Genomic DNA, 21991 nt, shown 5'->3' with positions numbered 1-21991 from the left:
TCTTGGAATACATCAAACCACAATATTGTGAAGCAATCAAGTATTACAAAGATCAAGGGATTTGGAGAGCTGAAGAGATTCATGAGCGGGAGCGATTGAAGATCAAAGTCATCCAATTACTTGTAATGTGTAATTTTTATCTTGAATTGGTTTTAAACAATATGAGTAGCTAAACCCCCAATGCTATGGGGGGTGTCCCTGATTTAGAATTGTAATGAATTTGAGTTTACATTTGCATTTATAATATTTTATTTACGGTAACCTTTTGATGTGTTTATTGCTTTCTCTTTCTGACCAATCGAGATTGATCTATGGTTATCACTTAGGCTGGACCGCCAGTGATAAGGTTTTCATCAGGTTACTCTGCAGTAGATATCACCTAGGACTAGGGATACCCTGTACGAACCAGAGCATTCTTGATATTATACAGCTTAACTTCACCCTCATTGGCTATGGACATAGGAATGAGGGTAGATTGATTAAAGGTTTTCTCACCAAGGACTTGGGAGAAAATACCCTTGAGAACTAGTAGTAGTTGATATTTGTTGATGCAATAGTAACTCAGAGTTATTACAGGGATAAATCATACACCTTCCTTGGCATTGTTCCTTTTTCCCTATAAAATCTTATTTTTATATTTCTTTATTATTTTCTTTTTACTCTCAAAAAACCTAAATTACTACTTTTTGTTTAATTGAATGATAATTTAAACTCAATACTAACGTGCAGTCCTTGAGATCGACATTCGGGGAATTTCCCCATTATTACTATAAAAGGCAAAATAGTACACTTGCTACTTTCCCGATCAAAAACCTCCTCTATCAGTTCATTACAAATTATTTGAAGGCAGTCATGTCAATGATATTGTCATGACATCTGCTGTGAAGAAGCCAGCCTCTCAAGGTGGTCTTATTGCTGAACTGAAAGAAACTTGTAAAGAATTGGATACAGGGATAAGGGTGGCAAAAGCCAGGAAAGAAGCTTTGGAGGCTCTGATTGAAAGCTTGGAGCAAGCTGATAGAGATAATGTTGGACAGGCCAAGGAAACAGAAGCCCAAACCTCTAGTGAGAGGTCTGAATCTCAAGATGAATCAAGTGGCAGTTTTGGTTCTAAAGCTGATGAAGATGCAAGCTCCTCTGACTAGTTTTGTTGAAGTTGTCCCCCACTTTTCTGATGGTGTGCTGTGATGGATTTGGTGGTTCTTTTGACAATCATGTTCTGATGCCTTGATGTATTTTTTTTCTGGGTTCTTTTTGATTTCTCTGGATGTTAAGCTGTGTATGTTTGTGGTTCTGTAACACCTAACAATATGCTTTGACATTCTGTTTGACTAATAGACATTTATTTTGTCTCATTGGTCTCTTTGGTCTCTTTTGGCTAAAAAGGGGGAGAAGTAGCTAAAGGAGCTGTAGCTAAAGTAGTTATGCTATAAACAGATGATAGATAATGTTGAAGGAGATGTCTGTGTTGAGCAGACTGAGGGGGAGAAGGAGCACAAGCGCATGTGTGTTTTAATATGTGTTTACTAGTTGTTATTTTAGCTAGTAATATGTGTTTTAATACTTCTGCTGCTAAACTACTGATGTGATTATTCTCTTGTGAACAAATGGTCTGATGTATGTTTTAGCCAAAATTTGCCAAAGGGGGAGTTTGTTGGTTCTATGTGTTGGCAGCAATTTTGGTAAAACCTAGAGTGTTCACAAGTTGTCACAAGTGTTGTCTTGACCTAAGATAACAGGTTCCTGCAGGGTGTTTAAAATGTGAATGTGCAGGATTTTACTGAGATGTCAGACCCGATGTCATGACATCTGTATACAGAACATTCAGTTTGAATGTTATGTATTGTGTGATTGCGTTTTTTATCCTAATATATGTGTGATTGATGTAATGATTGAACGCGCCTTCAATCAGTAATTAAAACCAGATTGACTTATTTTCCAACAAGATATAATCAGCTGTCATGAGAAGATATGAATGGAAAATAGTTTTAGGGTTTTGTGATGTCCAAGCCCAGCCAAACACTTCTATAAAAGGGGCATGGAATACCTGGTTTTAACACACAAGAAATATCGAACGAAATATTGAGAGAGAATAAGGGTTTAGTCTTGTGTGGTCATGTGTATTGTGAGCCATTCATTCATCCATAGATGATTGAATTTGACTGACTTTTGAGTTATAATTTATCCACTCAAAGCTTTGAAGCATGAGTGTGTATTTACTTGGTTGAAGCTTTTAAGCAAGATCCAGTATGTGTTCTTGAATAGTGTCTTCTTTCATTGTAATATTTGTTTTTACATCACTGCTGTGATTGTGGGGGAGTGAGTAGGATCTCATATCTAAGAGTTCTTAGATAGAAGTCACACGAGTAGAGATTAGGTGAAAAGACTGTAACTTGAAGTTGTTTACTGAGAGTCTTTGAACTAATTATGTTTAGTGGATTTCCTTCCTGGCTTGGTAGCCCCCAGACGTAGGTGAATTTGCACCGAACTGGGTTAACAATTGCTTGTATCACTTGTATTACTGTTCTTTATCTTTTATCCTGTTTATATTGTTCAGATATTAGTGTTGTGACATTACCTTCGACATCTCATATCTGATACCAGAATTTCAGGTTAGACATTATATTTATAGTTAGTAATCTAGAGTTGGAAATTGAATGTGAGGTTAATTTGTTAAATGAAATTAGTAGAGTTTGAATGGGTTTTCAATTTATAGTTATGAATATGGTTAGTGCAATTTTTTCTGAAAATCGAACTTAAAAGGCTACTGGCAATTAACTAGAATAGTTGTTAAAGGTTGGATTTGTGAAATATTGGTTTTAGATGGTGAATGCTAGTCGCTTGATGTTGTGACATGTTAGTAGGTCATGCTATGATAAATGTTTCTTCAATGATTTTTATGGATTAGATAATTGTTGAAATGAAACTTCTACCAATTGGATGAATGTAGTGCTGCTTTATGATAGGGTTGTTATGCTTGAAACTCTATGTTAGGTTTGGTAGATGATGGTTTGTATTATGGCTTGAATATGAATGATAATGTTTGGAAATGAATGTATTGTGAATTGTTAATAATGATGATTTAAAATGGTAGTATGTTATGTGTTATTGGTTTAAGTTTGAAACAAATGTGCCCTCTTTATGTTCTAGTAGGCAAGTGTGAGCATGGATTGAAGAACTAGTCAAGACTTGGAATTTTGGTGAAAATGTCAAGAATCATAAGATCAAGGCTATGGATGACTTGGGAGTGAAAACAAAGTTGTATATTCTCTTGTTAAGGTTTTGATTTTGTAATAATGTAATGGCTTATAATGAGATTTACGCAGTTATATTATGTAATTGAATGAATTTGTATCATAATGTTAATTTGGTTGAAATGTTTGTAATTGAAATTAGAATTGAATGAATGGAATTATTGAAAATGAATGTAATGGTTATTTGGGATTTTGAATGCATGAGATATATTGGTTCATGGAATTGAATTGTGCAATGAATCAAGGTTTAGGTCTTGGTTGTAAATGGCTAAAAAATGCAAAATGGTTTATGTATTGTATTGAAAAAGTATGGTTGATTGTTGAATATTGAAAGATGAATGGAATTTGGAAATTGGGATTGGAATTGCATATGGAATGTAGGATTGTTTACGGTTGTATTAAAATGAATTTGGAAATTGACATGGTAATAATTTATAAATGATTTTGGAATTGAATCGAAATGATGTACGCGATGGTTTACAAAGTGTATGCAAAGTCATTTAGTTTGCCCATGGTTATGGGTGAGAAATGGTTCATGGTTAAAATTGGTTAAAATGAACACGAACATGAATTATGACTTGGAAAATGACTTTGGTTAGATGGTTGACCAAAAAGTCAATATTTTCACCAAAAGTCAATTTAGGTAAAAATGTGTACTTTTGTGTAATAGCTTATGGAAAATTGAATGTGGACCACAATTCCCTTGAACCAAATGACTTGTGCTACTGAACTAATCTTGAACCAATGAACTTTGTAATGCCTTTGCACTAGACTTGAACCAATGAACACCAACCAAGCAAAAGATCATGAACATCTTAAGCTTTGAATAAAACCTAATAAAGGAACTTGGACCATGGACAAGTATGAACTTGAATGGATCCTTAATCAAACCAATCAATCCTCCATGAATGACCAAATGACCAAAATGATCCTCAAGATTGAATGCACATACAATGGATGATATTGCCTTAGCCAACAACTAGGGTTTTAGGAATTGAATTGATCTTAATGACGCTTACACCCAACACAATTGAACCAATGCCATGACCACAACCATGATCCAAGAATCAGAGTTTCAAGCTATGCTCCATGATAAAGACAGACCAAATGGAGGATTCACCAATCAAAACATGCCATGGAAGAACCCTAGCTCAGGACTCAACCACTCTTCGATGCTTTGTATGATCAACGCCCTTGAATCCATAATTTCATGTTTCTCAATACAAATGGAATATACTATAATGCCATGAATATACAAATGAGATCATAAACCAAAGATTAGGTAGAAATGAAATGGGGAGGGTAAGTTTTGGGGTATGACACCCCCTTCTAAACTCTTTTCTTATTTATATCCTCAACCAACATGGGTCGGTAAGAATCCATCTCCTCAAGGTTCTTATGCAAAAAGCTAAGGCATTACAAGAAATCATAGTTATGTCCACTACCAGAAAAATGTGTCTGAATGACTAATTCAAATACTAAATATGAAGGCTTTAGATGCATTATATCTTCTCAAGCTACTGCACTAGATGTTGAGAAAGTTGTTAAGACCTTTGGTGTTGATGAAGACTTGTAAACTGAAAATGAAGATGTTGAGTATGAGACTAACTCTGGTGTTGACATTGCTACCTCCTCTCATAAAATGATGATCGATCCGGTGATATGCTTTTTTTTTCTTTTGTTGGAACTTATAATGTTATTGAAGATGTATACCATTTATATGGTCGAATAATCTATTCTCTTATTATAATTTCCCCCTATGTGTGTCGGATAATGTGTTCTCTAATGATGATTTATGTCCATGTGTCGTTGGTTCTATTCTTAGTTTTTTTATGCCCAGTTGGCTTGACAATTGTCTCCTCCCTTTTTCCTTTTAAGGCAAATAGGGCGAGAAATAAGAGCATTTCTTTCTACGCTTATGCCATGGTTTCTGTATCTACTGTGATATCTTATGATAAAGCTAATTACATGTTTGTGCATTTTCTTTTTATGCTCCCACTATGATTCAATGTTAGCTATCTAATAAGCTTTGCTTGTTACTAGAAAGTTATTTGTAATAATGTGCTTAACATCTTGCATGCTGTTAAACTTTTTACAAAAATAGTCAAAGATGGGGTTTGTTATTATAGTTGACTGGCAAATTTCATAGGTAATATGTTAAGTAAGATGTTCTGAATTTATGTCAGACATCATGTCTCGAACTACTTACTTGGCGTACGGGTTTTGATGGATTGAATTTCACTCAAACATGATTTGTTTCTTTTTCGGGTTCAATCAAAGATTTGATTTAAAACGCGTTCTTATGTGGAAAATAATTTATTATAAATCAGTTACTAAAGAGATTGGAATTCTTATTTATATCAAATTAAGATTTAATTATATTTGATTTACTCAAGATTCAAAATTGGCATTATGAATATTTTTTCTTCTTGCGCTTTATGGAAACCAACAATTTTCGTGCGAAAACCCTACTGAGATTTTATGTTGGATGTTGTTGCTATTTAAGGAGGTGTTCTTCCTCTTGTGAACACTCAGACCTTGTATTTTGAACCTTGACATTTCATAGTTTTCATTTATTCTTTTGTTTCGAAGTTCATAGGTGAATTAGGAAAAAAGTCATTGAACTCGGAGAGTTCACATGAACCATAATGTACTATTGACTACTAGGAGTAAATTTTCTTTCATTGGGTTGAGGCCATCTAGACGTAGGTGATTTTACACTTAACTGAGTTAACAATTACTTGTGTTATTTATTTTTCTAGTTTGATATTTTTGTTAGCCTTCGTATTATAATTCACATTGTTCCTACATTGTGTGAGACATCTTGTCACCTACCGAACATAATTTCACTTTTCTCATTTCTTCTAAAAACCAATCCTGGCGAGTGTTTAATCAATTAAGAAGCAATTTTGGTTAATTGAAAAAGCTAAAATCAATGTATAATTGATTAGAGTTTTCATCTAATCGATTAAGGAGCGAGTTTAGATCTTAATTGATTATGAAGCCCTTTAATTTGTTAAGATGCAAAGTTGATTAGGATTTTCTTTTTTTTGGCTTAGTCTAATTGATTAGCTTGTCGTTTTAAATCAATTAGAAAGTGTCCAAGCCCATGGATTTTTTTTCCTTTTTGCACCGAAATGAGCTAACAGTTACTTGTGTTATTTATTTTTCTTGTTTGATATTTTTGTTGGACCTTCATTTTGTCATACACATTGTTCCAACAATGTGTGTGTCATTTTGTTATCTATCGAACAACATTTCACTTTTCTCATTTCTTCTAAAAGCCAATCTTTGCGAGTGCTTAGTAAATTAAGAAATTATGTTCAATTAGGAAAGTTAAACTCATTGTCTAATTGATTAGAGTTTTCACCTAATCGATTAAGGAGAGATTTTGGCACCTAATTAATTAGGAAACCCTTTAATCTATTAAGATGCAAAGCTAATTAAGGTTTCCTTTTTTTTTGACTCAGTCTAATCAATTATCTTATCGTTTCCAATCAATTAGAAAGCATCTAAGCTCGTGGATTATTACCTTTTGGAGCTATTCTTTCCTATATAAATGCATGTTTTGCTCACTTCTAAATCATGAATTTTCTGAACTATCTACTCTCATATCTCACTCACTCTCCTTCATTATCCACACAAAATTGTCTTTGTGTTGAGAGAGAGTCAAAAGCTTAATTTGAGAGTTATTTTTTTAGTGTGCTGAATTTGTTTATTGAAGAACTTAATACTTTTGTGTTTTTGTAATTGAATTAAAGGTTGCAAGATAAACTTGTAAAAAACTAGGCGTAAGGTTGTTGGGTTGAACCTGTATAAAAGCTCAAGCTATTGATAGTGGAAATTGCAAGAGGAAACTCTTGGGGACTAAAGTAAGACAGGTGGTTTAAGGTCGGACCAGAATAACTTGTTGGTGTGATTTCTCTAAACTTTATCTCTTTAATTTCTATCTTTTATCTTTTCCACTATTTAATCTCTACTTTACCCTCTTTTTAAAATCAAATGTTTTTTAAAAAGTTTTTAAAAACCAAATATCATCTCTCTCTCTCTCTCTCTCTCTCTCTCTCTCTCTCTCTCACACACACACACACACACACACACACACACACACACACACACACACACACACACACACATACACACACATTTGGAATCACAAATCCAACAAATTCCTCATATCATCTACAATCGGATTGACAAACTAAGATAATTAATAAATGTTAGGAACGTTACTTGCGATATTTTACTAGACATGTACCTCAAAGGTGCTTAAAACTACTTGATTGGACAAAATTTTGGTACAATTCTTCTTATCATTATAACATTTGTATAACTTCTTATAAGGTTGTTTGGGAGATATCCCCCTATTTTGAACAAATATGAGACTGCAACTATATCAACCCATTGCTACAAGTTATTCTTGCTGAATGCGATATTACACTTCAACTACTAAAGGACATTCTAAATAGGGTCGAATAGGTAATGAAGAAAACTACATATGCTAAAAGGATACTTATGGAATTATGGATGGGTGACATGGTATTGGTCAAGATGCAACTATATCGACAACACTCAGTGGCCTTGCATCACAACCAGAAACTAGGTATGTGTTACTTTGAACCTTTTAGCGTCATTGATAAGGTATAAGTTGTTGCTTAAAAAGTGTTTCTACCACCTTTTACAAAAACTCATTCAATTATTCATGTGGTCAATTTTAAGTTATGTAAAGGAGACCACAACACTCAATACTTTGCTTTTCCTCCCTTTACTAGTAAGATGTGGTCATTATTGGTTCCTAAGGAGATACTTAACTCTCGGATGGTTTGCATAAAGATCTAGAGTTGCCACAACTATTCGTCAAACAGTCTGATTTTCCACACATTAAGGCTACATGGGAGAAATGAGATGATCGCACAATAAATTATCCCAAATTTAAGCTTTGGGAGCGCAAAAAACACTACTATAACTTAATCACACGAGGACAAAAGACATTTGACACATCATTCACTCTATTAAGAGCCAATGTGTGACATGAGAGCTAGAATTCCTAACATAAAATATTACACCGACTTTGTTAAATAAAAAAATTATCGGTAATGCTATATATGTGGAATTAGTAGATGAAAATTGAGTATCTTCTCCCTTGAGCTTAGCATCCTACTGTGTTGGTTAGATTCTTTATACTTCCTTGATCTAGTATCAATTAAGTGTTTTTGTTCCATAAAGTTAAACTTAATAGGTCATAAGCAACACTAACATGCCCAACAAAAAATGGCTCTCAAAGGATCTCTCTAATTTTGCGCGTCTTATTTAATTTAACAAACACTATAATTCTCAAATTTACTACATTTACCATGGTATTTGAACATGAATTGATATTTTAGTTTTAATGAAATGTCTAAGCCTACATAAAAAAATACAAAATACTTTAGAATTAATTGAAATATTTGATAGTAGATCTTATCTCAATATTGGTTAGGGACGACAATTGGGAGAGTTTGAGAAAAATACTATAGTATTTGTTTCCATATTCGTAGTTTGAAAAAGTCTTCATACCGTTCATATTCACGTGAGCACAAACATTTATACCCGTACTCCTACCTTATGGATAATTAAGTATCCATAGTCATACTCGTTTATCCATATTTTTAATAAAAAAATTATCAATCAAATACAACTTATCATGTTAGTTTAACTTTTTAATAACATTAAAAAAATTCAAAGATATTATTTTTGAATTAAAAAATAAATAAACACTTATTAAAATGTCTGTTTAATAAAATTGACAAACATGAGTATATAAATAATTTTTATAAATACACATTTAAGATGGGCGAAATTATCATCTTTAATATTATAAATATCCGTAATAATGTGATGAGATGCATGTAACAATCGAAACACTTCATACATGCAATATATGATTAACTTACGAGAAATTATCTACTAAGAAAAAGTTAAGAGTCTAAAAACCTAAAAGGTATACAATGTGCAGAGAAAAAACATTTTTTTAAAGATGGATTAATACAAATGAAAATAAGTAACAATCACTAAAATAATAATTATAAAAAAATATATAGTACAGTTATATTGAATTTGTTACATGAAAAAAGCATCATTACGAACGCGTCGATGAATGATATATTTACATGAAAAAAGGGTAACATGAGTCAGAAAAAAATAAAAATGAAAAGGGCAACATGTGAATGAATCTTATAATATTAAATATTAAAAAAGATATTTGTATATATTTTGAGCTTGCTGCTGCTGGCTGAGTAATGACTATTCAGTGGTAAGTGATGAAAACTGTTTATTTCCAACCCCACCAACATCTCTAAGGTCCACACACACCTCTTATTATTGCCTTCATTCATTTCATCTCTATTCTATATGCTCCAATTTGCAATTATTTTATTACATTTTATCTTTTCTTATAATATTCAGACATGGGGTCACTCACTGCATTATAAAACATCATCTTGTCCTTTTCATATATTTGTCTTTATTTTACCATTTCTTACATCACCTTTTCATCTTCTTTATTTTATATACTCAAATTTATATGTCAAATACAACATCATTTCATTTACTATTTCTTTATGTATTTCAAAAATGCATATACATTATAAAACCATTTTTTTTAAAATAAAAATAAAAACATACTTTGATAATTTTATATCAATTATATATATATATATATATATATATATATATATATATATATATATATATATATATATATATAGATTAAATTTTATTAAAAAATGAAACTCAAAATAATATATAGCATACTATTTTGATGTTGAAATAGTATATTATAAAATTTTATATGATATAAATTCCCTTTCATGTTGGTCTTAAATTCATCAAACCTCAAACCCCTTCCTCATAATCTTCACACACATTCTCTCTCTCTCTCTTACTTCAAGTGAAACTGTGTTTGTCTTATTTCCTTTTGTGTTTCTCATTGAAACTTTCATATTTCACACCTCTCTCTCTCTCTCTCTCTGCTGAGAAAATGTTTGCAGAAACTGGTCTTCTCTTCCCTTACCTACAGAATTACTCACAAGAGTTTCAACAACTTGAAGAGTATTGCATGACTCACAAATCCAATGCTTCAATGGTACCTTTTTTCCTCTCTCTTTCTATTTCCAATTTCTTACTTTTTTTTTATTTTTGTTTTTTTGATCTGCTTCTTACTCTTTCTATTCTCCTTTGAACTGCATTTTCTTGATGAATTTTTACTCAGATGATGGAAATTCAATTTTTTTATCTTTGTTTTTTTGTTTAATTCCATGTTCTTCTTTTCTTAATAGTTTTCTAGGATTTGTTCAACTGAATATGTCCATTTTTGTACTTTAATTTTCATTTTCCTAAATTTGGAAACTCATCTCTCTCTATATATATTGAGTTATATTAAGCTAATCATGATCATTTTTAAGGTTAAGGTTAATTACTCTAATTTTTCAATTTTCACTTCATGAACTTGTTGATTGAAAATAAATATCAAGCTAGAGAAAAACAAAAATAATTATTAAGTATGAATTATTCAGAATGTTTCCACAGATATATTCGTAGCACAAGTGGAAACAGCTAGAGTTAGCTTTAAGTGCTGGATCTGGAAAAGTGTAAAAGGAAAAAAATAAAAGTGATTAAGATGGAAAGTGATTTTGTTGTGATACTTCCGTGTTCTTTAATTTTTCTTCCATTTTTTTGTTGATTGATTTATTAATATTATGGTGTTCAAGTGTGAATGAATTCTTAGTGGAGACTTTGTCTTTTTCTTCCCCACTAAGGGGAGGTTTATTGAAGAAGGAAAAAGTCATTTTATTCCTTTTTTTCTCTTTTCTAATATGGAAAAAAGTTTAGATGAAAAGGACTTATGAATGCTCAAGTTAATAATTTCTTTTTGGTCTTTTGTCTTGCACTAAATACATAGTTGCAAAAGAGGAATTCATGCTATTTTGCTTCTGTTTTTGTTCCTCAACAATAATAGATAAAAGTGTTAGTGGGTTTGTTTTCATGTAGTGTTGTTTGGTCTTTTGGTCACTCAAATTGGAACAATTCTAAAGACATGAAGTCACTTAAGATCTTTTGATGGACTTAGATTCTCTGCCACATCTGCAGCCTCTCTGGCCATACTTTGAAGTTGGATTAATTTAACGGCCGAGGGTGCTGTTACATTAATCCAACGTAAGAGGTGCGGCCGGAGAGGCTGCACAGGTGGCAGAGGATCAGAATTATATTTTGATACGTGTTCGTGTATAGCCTCTCTGGTTGCACTTGAAGTTGGATTAATGTTTGATTGTAGTTTCAATGTTTCAGCCATCAACACTTAGTGGGCTCTTTCAAAGTCGGCTTTTTTCGGTGAAGCATGGGCTTTGAATTTGCAATCATGTGAAGGTTCAACTGAATTTGTATTCACACCTTTCGTTTTACGCAAAGCTTCTGTGCTATGTTGAATCAATTTGTTGGAATTATCTAAAGACAATACTAATAATTAACACATATTGTGACTTTTGTCGTTCTATAATTCCTTGTTAACTGTTCTTTTATCGTGTTTTGATGCAGAGTGACCTTATTCAATCATCTGCAATGTCGGAATTTGATTTATTTGTAGAGGGAGATTTGTTCAAAGCACCCGAGACGATTATGGAAGAACCGGAGATGGACCTTGATCCAATGCAAGCAGCCATGTCAATGATATCTTGTGGCGAAGATATGTCGTCGCAGGGTCTAAAATCTTCGGATATTGATAATGTACTTCAAAATGAACAGCTTTTAAGTGAGGTATACTATGAGTGCAAGAAAGATCTCTTGGAAAAGGCAAATATAGAGTCACCTCTATCTGAAATTCTTGAAATCAAGGTTCCTGCTCTGAACATCGAAGAGAATTCGGTTCAAGAAAACAAACCAATTCCTGATGTGCTATTACCAAAGAGTGTCAGTTCGGGAAGTTTGAGCTCAATGGATTGGATGCATGGAGCTGCAATGAAGCCTGCTTTCCTTGATTTCCCTGGAATTGATTTCAACTCGGTTTATGGCATGCGGAGGGCTTTTAGCGAAGGAGATATAAAGGTAAACTAAAGTGTTCTTTATAAAGAGAGAGACATCCTTATTTGGATTCCGATCGTCTGGAGCGTTGCAAGAGTTGCAGAGCTATTGGATCTGGGTGCAACGTTGGATCCACCCAGATCCAACAGCTATGCATCATGTGCAGCGTTCTAGAGGGTACTGAATCTGATGTTTATACTGAATAACTTTTTGCCATCTGCACGAGATTTGGCGTATTACTGACATTGTTTTTATGACAGACTCTTGGAAATGGTAACATGAGTGTTGGCCAATCTACTCTTGAGAGGCCTTTTCTTCACAGCAACTGCACGAGTGAGCAACGTCAAGAAAAACTCTCTAGATATAGGAATAAGAAGACAAGGAGAAACTTCGGGAGGAAAATAAAGGTAAACATAGAATGATTAACCTTGTTGCTTTTTGTTTTAACGGTCAATGATATACATCATAAGTTTTTCAGTATGCTGCAAAAATTTTCAAAGACTCAATTTTCAGCGTTCGAAATGATTCTAAACTCGACTTCTAATAATGCTTCATGGTTTCAGTATGCTTGCAGGAAGGCACTGGCTGACAGTCAACCAAGAATCCGTGGAAGATTCGCGAAAACGGAGGAATCTGATGTCAAGAGGCAATGACACTTTAATTGAGCTAGTTGGAAAAAAACAAAACAAAACAAAAAAATAGAAATCAAGTTGATGCATCAGATCAAGAATCATGGTTGGAAAAGCTAGGAAGTGGTATGTGATTGGAAATTATAAACCTGATGAACTTCTGTAACTTGAGCAGGTATCTTGGAATAAGATAAACCTCAAACTCTCCTAAGTAGTTTGCCTTATATATATGCTGTAGTAGTATTCTCTTTGTAGATGGATATGACCTTCTAGATATGTACATAGGTTTGATGAATAAAAAAAGATAAGGTTGTATCTGTGAACTTCTTATTTAGTTGTATCATGTTAAATAATGATGTTATGAGTTTAGAATTATTTCTAACAATGGTGTGAAAAGTACTAACTTTTATCCTATTGTTTGTATTGGTTAGTAGATCTAAGTATGAGAGTTTAGGATTTAGGAGTCAGAATTTTAAACTTTTATCATCCATACTTTAACTTATATAACCCCAGCATCAAAATGTGATTATATAAAAAAATATATCTTGCATACTCATTGGCGGTATCAAGGTTTTTATAGAACAGCAAATATACAACTTCAAAGTATGTGACATCTTTATCAGCAAACAAAATAGCCCTTATGTTGGGTCATTAATTCTTTAGGGTTGAACATTTTTTATGTTGCAATTTTTTTTATGAGCAACACATATTTGTGAGAGTACACCACGTACTCATTCAAAACCTTGAGGTGATAGGTGTGTGGATTCTCTCACTTATAAAGTGATCAATCTCCATTTTCTAATCAATATGGAATTTTCCTAGACTTGTTTCTCAACACTTACAACTCACTTGTTTTTCTACACTCCTCCTCAAATGTGAGTCTATCCACAATGTTTTCTCTCAATCAGAAGTTTTTTTCATTCACATACACTTATACTGTTGTTGATACTTTTTCAATAGGACATACCTCTTACCACCACCATGTAGGGAGGACTTTCTATACAAGTGAGTTGGTTCATCACTCGAACCAACAACTCATGATTCCAAGGTCGGTCATCTCAAATATCTTCATAAGGAGATTTTCAATGTGGAATGGGAGAGGGAGAGAATGAGAGAGAATAATTAGTGAGGTCGAAAAATGGGGATCACTATATTATTGAGATACCCAAGGGGTATATATACAATTACATTGAGTGAAGTACAAGTAACAAACAAAAAAAACAAAAAAAACTTACAGTTGTAACCGGTTAGAGACAAAGTGTAACCGGTTACTGAATGCTTATGTTTCTAGCATAACTAATTACTGATAAATTGTAATTGGTTGCAGTAACGTTCTGATTCTTTTCTATCATACCATAAATTTTGCAACCCCCTAAATATTTTCATCTGTATCATTTCTTATGACCATTTCATCTAGTCATAAAGTCCCCAAGTCCCCTTTTCATGCGTAAGTCAAAATCATTAGTCAAGGACTAAAGGTCAATCTGAATGTATTGATTATTTTGATCAATTCATACATGCATATCATGCATCATTAGAGGTCATTGAAGTGAAAAATTTAATGAATCATTTGGTTTATTTTGGTCACTTTGGTTGAGGTATAAGTATTGGGTTGCTTATAAGCTAAGAACTAATTGCTCTTAACCTCTTAGAAAAGAGGTTTATTTGAACTTTGAATAATTCCTTGTCATGACTCATACATTCTTCGTATTCATTCATCCATGCATACTTTAGTTTTAAACTATTAATAAGTGTCTAAATGGCACACATTTATTTTGGCTTTTGTTATTCAATTGAGATTTCACATTCAAGAAGTTATGTTAAAATTCAAAGACTAATTGAATTCAAATGATATATATGCATTCATTTTTTCAAAGTAATTTCAAAGATTCACAATTACATTGCATCAATAAGTTACAAGGATACTTATCATTGCATCAATAAGTTACAAGGATACTTATCTTGTGTAATTCAAGTTTTGATACATTTGAGGTTTTCACTATAATTTAAACAAAAAAAGGAAGCCTAAAACCTAACTTCTAAAACCTAATTCACTTCAAATTCTCAATGGTTTCATAGTCATTTTTCCTTCACCGCCAAGCTTTCCAAAACAAAACCCTAAGCATTCTTTCCATAGGATCCTTATTCATCTCCAAGAAATCTCCTCCATGTCATGCTTATCCCAAAGCACCTATTGCACAAAGAGGAAAATTCAGTCTCAAACCAATACCAAGGCAATGCAACAATACTCAAAACCACACAGTAAAAAAATTATGCAACAATTGTTTAACATGACACAAAGAGGAAAACAAGACATCAACATAACACGAAATTCAAAAGGAGAAAGAGAGATACAAGTTTAATTACTGCAGTAAAATCCACACTACTCAATTTCATTTTTACCAAAGTAATAAAGCATTTACAATCACTGCAAGGCATCTGAAAAAAGGTTTCAATTACACTTTTAGAATGCAATAAAAAAATAAGCAAAAGTAATGCTTCAGAAGTTACAGCGGTGAAAAATAATACAACAAGATTTCAAATTGCAAGGAATGACGCTCTTGTTATCGTTGTTGCAAGGAATGACGCTCTTGTTCCATGACATACTTTCTTGTCAGGACCTTCAGTTCCCGTTCCTAATCATGTGATCAACGTTCTTCCTTCTGGTTTCGTTCCTCCACCTTATAGAACTCATGTGCTTCCGAATATGTATACCTCTGGAGTAGCTGATGGATTTGTTGCACAAGGACTGCCAATTGTCAATCAAATTCCCGTTTGAGTGCTTTGGAGATGTGTCTGGTGCCAAACGTGGTGGTCCCTCCAAAGTTCAAGGCTCCGGAATTTGAGAAGTACAAAGGCCTCATGTATCCTAACATACATCTGAAAATGTATTATAGAAAAATGGATGCATAAGCAGATATGACAAACTCATGATTCATTGCTTTCAGGACAGCCTAACTAGGGCATCTTTGGATTGGTACATGCGGTTAGAATATAGCAGCATCCGTACTTGGGATAAGTTAGCTGAAGCATTTGCAAAGCAGTACAAATATAATACTGATATGGCGCCAAACCTTACTCAACTCCAGAGTATGGCCCAAAAGGATAGTTAATCTTATAAAGAATATGCACAACGATGGAAAGAATTGGTTGCAAGGGTGCATCCACCGCTGGTTGATCGTGAATTGATTGACATCTTTATGGGAACCTTACAGGGTCAATATTATGAAAGACTGATTAGTAATATGTCTACAGGATTTTCTGACATGGTGATCGTGGATGAAAGAATAGAAATGGGATTGAATAATGGTAAAAGTCAGGGAGGTCCCAATAGTCAAGCAATATTGAAGAAGCCATTCAATGGATTCAAGAGGAAATAAGGCAAGACCAGTTTCGTCTCTTCTCAGAGGGGGATTGCACCATCCAGAGCCCCTGCTCCCATACCTTATTTTTAGTACCCTTGTATAGCAGCTACTCAGAATCCAACTATGCCTTATAGTTCAATTTCTCTTGTTCCTATTCCAGCTACAGTACCTCAGTATCAAGCTCTGGTACCTCAGTATCAATCTCTAGTGCCTCAGTACCAGGCTCTTCCACCTCAGTATCAACAGAGGAATCAATAGAGCAATCAATAACGCCCGGTCTAACATCAGCGCACAAATCAATAAAGGGCGTATCAATAGTATAATAATACAAATACCACTCCAATCCCTAGGATGTACACTCAATTGTTATCGTATATGATTCAGAATGGGACGATTGTGAAGGAAAATTGCGATCCAAAACGCAGCGGAGATTAAAAAATTTCATTTAGTGATCCTTACGAATGGTCATGATCAATGATATAAATTGTTACCTCTTGTGGAGATTGAAACCTTTGATGCATATTTAAGGAGTGATCACGAACGTTGAATGGTGACAATGCCTCTACTCAGTCCACACGAACGAATTCCTTCAGTCTCAGTGCTAGCTGTTGTCGCATTACGCGAAAAAACGGCGGGAAAACGAAACAACAGAGCCGCCACCGTGCGTTATTTATCCCAAAAGAGGGAAAGGAAACGCTCGAAGTAAACCTGGAAAAGACATGGTCTCGCGACCAGAGAAAGATGGGATCGGGAGTCGGTTATGCGAAGGGAAGGTATTAGCACCCCTACGCATCCGTCGTACTCGACGGGATCCACGCTCAGAAGAAAGGATAAGGTTGCTAGAAACTGCTCACAAACTGCACAAGGCTGGAATGAAACACAGAAAGACAAGAGAAACTGACTCGGCAGGATATCGCATCCTGGGCCTACGTAGTCTGTCAAGCACAGACATCAGAGTCGACGTAGTTCGGGACAGGGGAAATGTGCTCGCTAGGATGTCGCATCCTATGCATACGTATCTTCTCTAACCAGAGGAAGAATCAGAGCACTCGTAGCTCGGCTAACGCACGCCAAACAAAACCCACACAGGAAACCGACTGCCAATCGCTGGACTTACGTCAGACTCCACACAAACAAGCAAACATGGAAACCGAATGCCAATCGCTGGACTTACATCAGACTCCGAACCAACAAACACACACACAGGAAACCTACTGCCAATCGCTGGACTTATGTCAGATTCCAGACAAACAACACACAAAGGGTTGAAAAAGAAAAAAGGCGCCCGAAGAGATCAACTCATCTCCTGCCTACGTACCTCATCTGGTATGAGGATCAGGGCGACGTAGTTCCCCTTAACAGGGAAAGAACTTCTAACCTAACCAGATACAAAGGGAGACACAAACTACTAGGGAGACTACGACTCGAGCCTAGAAGTTGTCATGCATACGATCCCTATGTTAAGGTTTCTATCTAACTTGCACAGGGAGCAAGCTATCCTAAACAGCACAGGCAAATACATACAAGCACACAAAGCAAGCACACACACTATATGCAAACAATTGGGCTCATACAAGGTTAGGCTGTGAAACACAAGCCAACTGGAAGGGGGTGTAATTAGCTCTTAACCCTAACATTGAGATTTAGGGTGAAGCAGATGAAATGGGAAGTGAGGGTAAGACCTCACAGCTCTTATCCCTGGCCTGGGAGAGCTTCAGACAAATGAAAGTGTGGGAGTTCAGAATGTAGGAACTCTTCTCCACATGACTGACACAACATGATCTTGGGTTATTGTCCACAATGCATCAACACAATGGTGTGAGCAAAGTGACTGACATAACTGAATAGCAGGGGATGGATTGCACATCCCTTTTATCTGCCAATTGCCTCTTAAGAGGTCTTTACCTGCTTGGCACAAATTTAAACATTCACAAGCATTGCCTCTTAAGGAGGGCTTCAGACAGGTGCCTGCCCACATAACAGGACAGGTCTTCCAGACTACATGAAGTCAGAGAAATTATACCTCAGTGGTTAAGCAACCAAGCAAAGCATAACAATTCAAGCAATGAGTTAAAGCTACTAAAGTACCTGTGAAAAATCTAAACTGATCAGTTCAACTGTACAGACAAACAATCAACAAGCAATAACAAACAGACAAACAATGTTCACAATGTGCAAGCCACAAGGCAAACTCAAATGAGATAACATCAACCTACAAAACACACAGGTGTTAGTAATCAAGAGCAAACATCAATGCTCAAATGTGGAAGCATCATCAACTATGGACTTGGAAGTTTAAACCTGAAATCAAAGCCCACATGTAAGCCACAAACCACTAGGTCAAAGCCTAGGGTCAAAGGAGGGTCAAAAATCCAAAACAGAACATGAAATTTAACATGAATCATCCTCATTCAATCAAGAACACATCTCAAAAATTCCCATATCAAAATCATTAACCAAATTCATTTCATGAACAAAACATGGCAAGGCATGCAAATGGTGATCACATTGAGACATCAGAAAGAACAAATGCACATTAAATAAAAAATGACTCAAAAAATCTTGGCAAAAATCATGAGTACACAAGACATATAACATGGTCATCATACAAAAAATCAGAGGCATTGGACATCATTAGGCATGGCAATCACATAGCATAAAACAGACAACCAAATGTGTGACACAAATTGTCACACCAAGTTAGCATAATCATAAAACAGAGATGGATCATGGGAAAAATCTCAAACCAAATCCAAAACATCACTCAACATGTCTAGAAATCACACACAAAATTTCAGAAGCATTGGATCATTTTTGAGCATTTTATGATGAATGGAACAAGGCAAGGTCAAAGATACATACATGTGCAATCACCCTAGGACAAATCATTTTTTAAGCCAGGCACAACTTGCAATTTAATGATCATAAAAAAGTAGACATGATAAGGATCATAATGCAAAAAATTGGAGATCATTTGGATTAATTTTCAATTTATGGTGATTTTTTGAAGTTCATGAAAAATTTGAAAGTGAAACATGAAGCAAGCATGAAAATGTGAAGGAAATAGTGAGAAAATGCAAGGCGCTTGGAAAGAGTCCCCAGCCAGGTTCGAACCTGGTCACTTTTTGAAATCACAAGCGCGCGCTTGCAAAACGCTGACGTTTTGCATCAACCCTAGCCATGCCGCGCGCTGTTTGAATTTCGTAGCAAATTCAAAATTTCCTAGCTAATTCCTGGCCAAACCCTAGCAAAACCTGGAACACGCATGCAGTTCATACCAGGAAGATGAAGATCATGAAGATCTTCATCTGGAATTTCCAGATTCCAAAAATTGTTCCAGAATTCAACAAGACTAACACCAATCAACTCGTCATGCTATGCTCATGCAAGATCAACCATTACTTCATGCTAAAACATCAACACATGCTTGGATCGAAGGAAATTAAAATCTACATCAAAACTTCAATTACTCATAACTTTGTGTATATAGCACCAAATCACTCCAAATTTTCACCAGCATTATCACCAATCAACGAACTACACACTTAGCATAATGAATTTGAGAATTAAAGAGGTCGAAAAACTAACCTCTTGATGAACAAAATTGAAATCGCGTGTTACAAGGCTTGGCAATGCTTCAATCCTTCTCCACACTGCTTAAGGAAGTGAATGATGATGAAATGGAAGTTTGAATGCACACGAATCCAGCTCAATCTTCAATTGCCATGGAACCTCCAAGCTTTGAATCCAGCTTAATATGCCACAATCTCTCTTGATTCCACGTCCAAATGTGCTCAGAAATGCCTCATGAACATGAATTGATCAATGAAAAGTGTTCATGTATGAAGAAATTTGGAAAAAGTTTGAGAGAAATTTTTTGGAGAATTTTGATTCTAGATCTGAAATTGTAACTTCTGATTAAAAACAGTTATGATTAAGTATATATACTCCATACTAATCCTGTTTTAATCATGTTTAGGCCAAATGCAATTGTAATTAATCCATTTTGTGGTGTTTGTGCAAAAATGATTTTCTCACTTCATGCACCCCTCATGCACGTGAACAGTGCATATTCAAAGCCCAAAATGCCTTAAAATGAGTCCATGCACATATTAGAATTGGTTTGGTATGCATATGTTCCACAAAAATGATTTTATGCAATTTCCTTCCAAAAATTTCATGAATGAACCAATGATCATGCAAATGAAATTCATGTCAAATAATGGTATGCTTGGAAAATACATGTTATAAGGATCAAAATGCAAAAAGAACCACTCATTTTGGAGTTTTGGTTTGAAAGTTATGCTCATTTGAACTTTGAAACACACTTTGCCATAATTGAACCATATCTCCTTAACCACACATGAGAAATCCATGATCTTGGACTTTTTGGAAATGGGAGAGAAAGATCTTCAACTTTCATGTTGGACAAAATTTCATTTAAAGCTTTCTTGATGATGTAATCTTGAGTTGAAGTTGGTCCAAAACCTTTCCATTTTTGGAAAGTTCAAATTATAGGTCACCTGCTATTTTTGGAAAGTCTTGATCTGACTTCAAATTCTTCAATGTTGATGTTTGAAATGTCAAATGATACTTGTTTGAACATGAATGAGGCCTCTCTAACCACTTCCCACCTTCAAATCCACAGTTTACTATGCAGTTGACTTCTGTTGACTTTTGTGGGCCTTAGATGATTTGCACATGGACTGATGAGTTATGAGCCTTCAACACTTAACCAAGCTACTTCAAAATGATCCTTGGGTCATGTGAACTCATGGGAATCACCCTAGGGCTTTGATCTCATGACAAATGCACTGGTTGCCTTGCACAGTTGAACCTCCTAACCAGTCCTGACTGATGCAATGTAATGGACTATGCAATATGAATGCAATGTTAATGTGATGTTAATGACCTAAAAATGAAATGTATACACAAATGGGAGGTGCAAATTTTAGGTGCTACAACTGCCCCTATTCAATCAACTGGGAACCTGAACGGATGAAAGCAACGGTTGTCAGACCTTCAGGGTAAACAGGGATTGAATACCAAAGAACCGTAGAAATTTGCACTCTGCGAGGATCAAGAAAGGAAAATTCACCAACGGAAGCTTCCACTGGGATCTGATATTTGTCATTGAACCAGACATGACGTCTACCAACGACTCCACTGGGGATTTTGATTTTTATCAATGAAAAGATACAGCCAAACGTCAACGGACGAATGGGAAAAACTCAACGTTTATCGACACCAACGGAGAGGTGACCAGACATCAACGGATGACTGGGAAGACTCGACCAAACGTCAACGGACGAACGGGAGAAGCTCAACGTTTACCGACACCAACGGAGAGGTGACCAGACATCAACGGATGAATAGGAAGACTCGACCAGACGTCAACGGTCGAACGGGAGAAGCTCGACGTTTATCGACACCAACGGAGAGGTGACCAGACATCAACGGATGAACTGGGGAAAGAGATATACAACCATACGTCAACGGACGACTGGGAAAAACTTCAACGTTTATCGACACCAACGGAGAGGTGAACACTTCACTGGGGAAGGAAAAAGATATTTGCAACTGGAAACCAGATAGGACGTTTACCGACGACTCTACTGGGGATCTCTGGCTGGGGAACAACCAGACATTTACCGATGACTGGGATGAGACTCGATGTTTACCGACATCG

General features: G+C 35.1%; 1 protein-coding gene across 1 annotated transcript; it reads left to right on the top strand.

Annotated features, from left to right (window-relative positions):
• Nucleotides 1-10108: 10108 nt before the first annotated feature.
• On the top strand, nucleotides 10109-13322 carry LOC127092247 (zinc finger protein CONSTANS-LIKE 12). The gene is made up of 4 exons (XM_051031098.1): nucleotides 10109-10377; nucleotides 11826-12332; nucleotides 12569-12715; nucleotides 12872-13322. The coding sequence occupies exons 1-4, from the start codon at nucleotides 10273-10275 to the stop codon at nucleotides 12959-12961; spliced, it is 849 nt and encodes a 282-aa protein (XP_050887055.1). The 5' UTR covers nucleotides 10109-10272; the 3' UTR covers nucleotides 12962-13322.
• The last annotated feature ends 8669 nt before the right edge of the window (nucleotides 13323-21991 follow it).

This window comes from Lathyrus oleraceus, chromosome 6 (assembly GCF_024323335.1).
Source record: "Lathyrus oleraceus cultivar Zhongwan6 chromosome 6, CAAS_Psat_ZW6_1.0, whole genome shotgun sequence".
Classification (NCBI taxonomy): Eukaryota; Viridiplantae; Streptophyta; class Magnoliopsida; order Fabales; family Fabaceae; genus Lathyrus; species Lathyrus oleraceus.
This window is presented reverse-complemented; position numbering and strand designations above follow the sequence as displayed.